Here is a 6000-nt window from a genome sequence, read left to right as displayed (position 1 = left end):
AAGGTAGAATTTCTAGGGCACAATTGAGGTTTGATAATTACTATAATCATGCGACATCTCGAGATTTGATGTGCCTTTCCTTGACAAGAAGAAAAACACCTTGGTGCCTCAACGAAACGTTAACTAAAGATTGATATTGGCTTAATAAAGCTAGTTCACTTGAAATGCAATACCATTTTTTTATAAATAACAGTATAAACCATGATGCTATACAAGTAATTTTAGACAATATACTTTATGAATTAATGGAATATTTTATTCATCTCCTGGTACTATAGATGATAAACAATTTTATTCACTTCTGGTAGTGTAGCTAGAGCTTTCTCCATAGCTAAGACATATTAAATATGAAGGTACACGTGTCTTACCTGCTGTTCCTGTAGTAGCTGCTTAGGCAGCTTCTGCTCTGGTGTGTTTGGAGATACCTGCTTTGACTCTATTTCTGGCAGCAGGGGGAGAGGTTGCATAGACTTCTGGTCATAGGAGGTCAAAAAAGCACCTCCTTGCTTTGCTTTCCTCTCATCCTTGTCATCCTCTTCTTCCTCCACCTCATTGATTTTCTCCTTGTATTCCCCATCTCCAGATTGACAGTGGCTTTAACTGATATGTTGATTAGTTGAAACTATATATTATGCAGTAGTCTGTGGTAGTTTGGAGATGGATGAATCACGACTTAACTTTGGGAAGTGTAAGATCACGAAGCCGCTCCCCATCAGGTAAGCGAACAGGTCTGAGGTTAGGTTAGGTCTGGTTAGGTCTTATTTCCCTTGAAAGTATGCTACAGTTAAGGCAGACCTCGTAACTCATCCAACTGTGCTTTAGTCTATTTTATCACTGAACTTAATTTTGCACAGCGTAATCAGTTTTCTTGTTAGGAATGTGTAAAAATCATTAGCCATTAAAAAATTAAAAACGACAATTTAAATGAAAAGTATGATAGGATACAAGCTTCAATTACTAACCTTGTTAGGTGGAATTCATTGACGTAACCAAACGTAAACAAAAGTCCAGTTGTCTTAATGTCAGTTATTCATTTAAGGATTATATTACATGAAATGTGGTTCAGTTTGTGTGAATAAGGTAAATGTCAAATTCAGGTAGTTAATTAATGTAACTGGGCTTAGTTAAAAGCTAGATCTTTGAACCATAACAGAAAAGAGTTTTTAATATTCTGCGACCGATCGAATTTAATTTGCTGAATGAATGTCAGGATAAAGTTATCAGGTTTGCGCCTTCTGAAAAATCAGCTTCCCAAACATGATTTTAGTTTAAAGGTCGTCATGAAAAATAACAGACTTGCAGCAAGCCGTATGTGCCGGGAGACAGTTTACGTAACCTACTAGGACATATTCCTAGGGGTCCTTGCCCAAGTGGATTAGGCTATGATAGTGAAATTCGAGCCCATGGGAGGTGTTTACATTAGACTTAACATAACTAATACCGCCCAAAGTGAAATCGGTTAATTAATTGAGGCGGTATTTTTTTACCTTGAACCAAAGCTGCACTGAGATACCATTTATTTATATATTTTTTTGGCTAAGCAATATAGAAAAGTGTGTGTATAATGCAGTGCAGGTGAGATAATCAGAAATTTACCGAGTTAATGAGAAATTTGCCTTCTTTTGTTTCTGTTTTTACCTTTATCCCTGAGAAGCTTTGGTAAAATGGTAATTCTAAGCCGGCTGTCCGCGGTGAGCTAGACTATGGCAATTGACGTTTTTCTATGTTATTTTACTTGCTTTACAAGAATTTAAAGTAATATTTTGTCGGCCAGCTGCAACTAAGCTGTCATTGACCTTTGAAGACTACGCGACTTGAATTACCTAACGCAGGGTAGGTCTAAGCCAGCATTCCGCAGCAAGCCCCCCACCCCTCCATAGCTAATACGGCAAAATTGTAACCAGTAAACACCCCTAAAAATACCAACCTAACGTACCCTAGAGGTGTTTACTAGTTATAATTTTGCCGTATTAGCTATGCAGGTGGGGGGGGGCTGGCTTGCCGCGGAATGCCGGCTTAGACCTACCCTGCGTTAGGTAATTCAAATCGTGTAGTCTTCAAAGGTCAATCAGAGTTTAGTTACAACCGGGCGACAAAATATTACTTTAAATTCTTGTAAAGCAAGTAAAATAACATAGAAAAATGCCAATTGCCACAATCTAGCTCACCGCGGACAGCCGGCTTAGAATTACCGGTAAAATTTTATAAGTTGCCTTTAAGACTTGGGACAGCCATTTTTGCACGAAAAACCATATTGGGTTTTTCATGCAGAAATGACTAGGAAACAATAGTGTACTAAAAGAACCTTAAAATACCAATATAACTTAACCTACGGGTGTTTACTGGTCACAGTTTTCCCGTATTAGCTATGGAGGGCGAGGGGCCAGTATTCTTACCTTACAAGTCTTAATTTTATTAATTTTTTATTTATCATTTGCGCATAGTGTTTATGGGGTTCAAAATAACAAGAATGAAGAGCTCTTTTTAAAAATGTAGTTTACAATTTCATAGCATGTATTGGCAACTTATAAAATAATACTGAAGCTTTGTGGGATGCCATGTTTAGTACCAGCCCTAAGGAGATGAATGTAAAAATATTGTCGAAAGACAGTAAATTTCTCATTATCTCAGTAAATTTCTCAGATTGTCTCATGTAAAACCGAAGACTGCTATCGAAGCCTGGTTTCCACCAGTCAGCAACCAAAATATTTACTGCCTTTTGCGTATGTTTTTGCTTATGTTTATGTTTTATTTGTGTTTATATGATATTTAGAGTTTTTTTTTATGATTGTACATTCATTCCCTTAGGGCTTGTACTAAACATAGTGCCTACTTTGCACATAAACTGATAGTCACCAAACAGAGGGGCACAGTAGTAGTCCTCAGTTTTACCTTATCCAGTTAGGCCTATACTGCATTATATATATCCTTTTCTCTATTTTTTAGCCACAAAACTATATTAATAAACAATATCCTCATGAGGTCGTCTCATTTATACATACTAAACCATTATTTGATATTGGAGTTATTATGCTGTGACCTTAAGTTTCCTTAATATGATTAGTATGAAACTGAGAATGATTGGTAATCGGGCTGGTACTGAACATTCCAAGTTCCTCGTTGGACTGGTCAGTACCGTTCTCAGCTAGCACTCTGCAGGGCCTGTGTTCAAATCTCCGACCGGCCAATGAAGAATTAGAAGAATTTATTTCTGGTGATAGAAATTCATTTCTCGGTATAATGTGGTTCGGATTCCACAATAAGCTGTAGGTCCCATTGCTAGATAACCAGTTGGTTCTTAGCCACGTAAAATAAGTCTAATCCTTTGGGCCAGCCCTAGGAGAGCTGTTAATCAGCTCAGTGGTCTGGTTAAACTAAGGTATACTTAACTGAACATTGCACCTATGGGAGTGGTGCTGGTATTATATACGTAAAACTTTACAGTGAAAGAAACAAGTGTCAGAAAAGTTTAAAGTACATTAAAACATGAAAATTATATTTCCAGGTCCAAAATGTGATAATGGTTTAAAGTAAAATGTTACCATTTACGTTATTAAGCAATAGGGTATTAGGGCTATTTAAAGAAATTCTTAATTTTCACCAAATACATGACCCTTTAATTTTCACCAAATACATGACCCTACATACCTCTGACTGCTAACGTTATTTTTTATTTTTGTATTCTTCTAGCCCTAGGCTTACATAATTGGCTGGGGAACCTTGTGAGAAATGGGGTATTTGGACTGGGGGAAAACTAAAATTCCCACTAAAAGGATTGCTCAGAAATTCTTAAATCACAAGTTAAGCACAAACTTGATGCTTATGCTTTTGTACTGAGCATTCACATATATCATTTCTATGTATGTTTTATCCTATTTACCGTTTGTTTTTATTTATTGTGGAGAGCATTTTCAGTAGATTGTTTAAGTTTCTACATTGAGCTGTTTTCTTGGAGCCAGTGCTGTGTGTAGCACTTACTTTTAGCATATTCTGTTTCTTGTATAAATGAATGCTGTGTCTTACCAGGTTGGGGGTTAGCTGTATAGCACTTCCAACCTGTCACTTCCTTTGAACATCCACTCCTCTGTAAAGCATGGAAATCCGAACATCAAGCTTCGTACAGGAATAACGCCGTACTAAATTGGTAACAGTTAACTCAATAATGTTGGCCTTTTTATAATTACAGCTAAATTTGTGTTTTTCAGCAAGTAGGGTAGGCCTGTGTTTCACTGGAAATGCATTAGAAATGTAGAAGGATTATTGATGTTAGATTCATTGGGTGAGTGCATTAAGGAATACGTTCATCCTTATGACTGACTAGAAGAGAAGCTGAAATGCTAAATAGACATGGGACATCTTGTGATTGTACTGGCAGTTCTAGAAACATAAACTATTGTAAATTTCACAGTTTCAAATGGCTTTACCAAGAAGAAATGTAATATGGTAGAATTGCGTTATGTTATTCTTCTCTTGCAATTATCAAAGTGATTTTATATCCTATGTTTTGTAAGTCTTTATCTCTTGGATTTGGTTCATGAAAATGAAGACTTGTTTCCTTGTCAAGTTCAGTTGCCAAATTAATAGCAGTGTTTGAACCAGCTGAACTTGAGGAAGACTTTCAGTATTTATGTGAATTTTTAGGTAGACCAAACTACTTTGTTTTCAATTTCCTGTATTGATTGAATGAACAACTATTAAGGAAACTGAGTAGGCCTATAAGTTTTTAAGTGAAGTTTTTTTTATTGTAATTTTCACAGTAGCCCTGAGCATACCACCACGATGGGTGATGGGCTGTTAATGTTATCTTGGAAGAACCACAGCTCCACATTCTCTCATCTCATATCATCACTGAGAGAAAAGGTAAGATATGTATTCTTCATGAAGCTTCGTATTTTTGGATGTTTAAGCTTTTTTTTTTTATTTGTAAGGAAACTTCTTGAAATTTTAAACCAGGAAGGATTACAATTGTGAGTTTTGGCTGCAGTTCTGATAGAATACAGTAGTTTCAAAAGTAAGAATTTTACTTAAGGAATTAATTGCTGAAACTGTTAAGAAAAACTTATTATTTTTCAGGATCAGTATACTGATGTAACTCTAGCATGTGATGGCAAGTTCTACCCAGCACACAAAATAGTTCTGTCAGCTTGTAGTCAGTATTTTGAAGACATGCTGCAGAACACACCTTGTAAACATCCTATCATTGTCCTCAAGGATATTTCAGCAAGTGAACTTGATGCTTTGCTGAACTACATGTATGTTGGGGAAGTGAGTGTGAGTCAGAATCATTTAACAGCCCTCATAAAGGCAGCAGAATCTTTACATATCAAAGGGCTTGCTGTTCCTGATGAGTTGCCAGCCAGTCATCCCAAGGAAAGCAGGGTTTTGTCAAATCCCTCAGCTGATGAAAGAGTAAGTCCCCCTGCAAAACGACAAAGGTATGAAAAGCATGTGTCACCACCAAGAGAGTCTCGGACTCCTCTTAGTGAAACTCCTGTCTCATCCCCACACCTAGAAAGTGAAAGAAGGTGCTCATCATATGAGGATGACACCAGGGTATACCTAGAGAGAGAAAGCCGAATTCCTCCACTTGAAAGTGAGAAGTCACATTTAGAAAGTACACCCCATCTTGGAGTAAAAACAGAAACACATTCAGTTCCTTCCTCTCCAGTATTACCAGGGAACAAAACTGGGGAACACTCAGGCAGTCAAGGCATTATCCAAGACTCCCATATTAGCCCTGGAGCCAATGAGTCAAGAAGTCACAGCAACCAGAGTTATCAGAGCCAAGAGGGATTTGAAGTAAGTTTTGGGAAAGTTCTGAGTTTATTTCTAAGGTAGGAAATGAATTTTGTGTTTCCTTCCACATAGTAATTCATTAACTTTGTATAGAATAGATTACATTGCTAAGGACATCTTCAGCTGCAGTAACTCTTCAGTTATCTGGATTAATATAGCCAATGGCCCGTCCGATAATGGCAAGTAAAAAAATGTAGGGGTGTT

The 6000-nt window shown here is 37.0% G+C and overlaps 1 protein-coding gene across 17 annotated transcripts in view; it reads left to right on the top strand.

The window, feature by feature from the left end:
• The first annotated feature begins 565 nt into the window (after nt 1–565).
• LOC136827982 (protein tramtrack, alpha isoform-like) overlaps nt 566–6000 on the top strand; it is a 39148-nt gene continuing 33713 nt past the window's right edge. For 6 of the 17 annotated variants that reach the window (XR_010849862.1, XR_010849860.1, XR_010849861.1 and 3 more), the window contains exons 1-3: nt 571–716; nt 4758–4860; nt 5074–5799. Coding sequence is in view for 5 of the 17 variants with exons in the window: in XM_067085581.1 (XP_066941682.1) it covers nt 658–716; nt 4758–4860; nt 5074–5799 (888 nt within the window). In the remaining 12 variants the exon portion in view is untranslated. Of the gene's footprint in view, nt 717–968; nt 1081–4757; nt 4861–5073; nt 5800–6000 lie in introns of those variants that run through there. The other 11 variants (XR_010849871.1, XR_010849866.1, XR_010849867.1 and 8 more) reach the window with 5 other exon arrangements.

This window comes from Macrobrachium rosenbergii, chromosome 42 (genome assembly GCF_040412425.1).
Source record: "Macrobrachium rosenbergii isolate ZJJX-2024 chromosome 42, ASM4041242v1, whole genome shotgun sequence".
Lineage (NCBI taxonomy): Eukaryota > Metazoa > Arthropoda > Malacostraca > Decapoda > Palaemonidae > Macrobrachium > Macrobrachium rosenbergii.
This window is presented reverse-complemented; position numbering and strand designations above follow the sequence as displayed.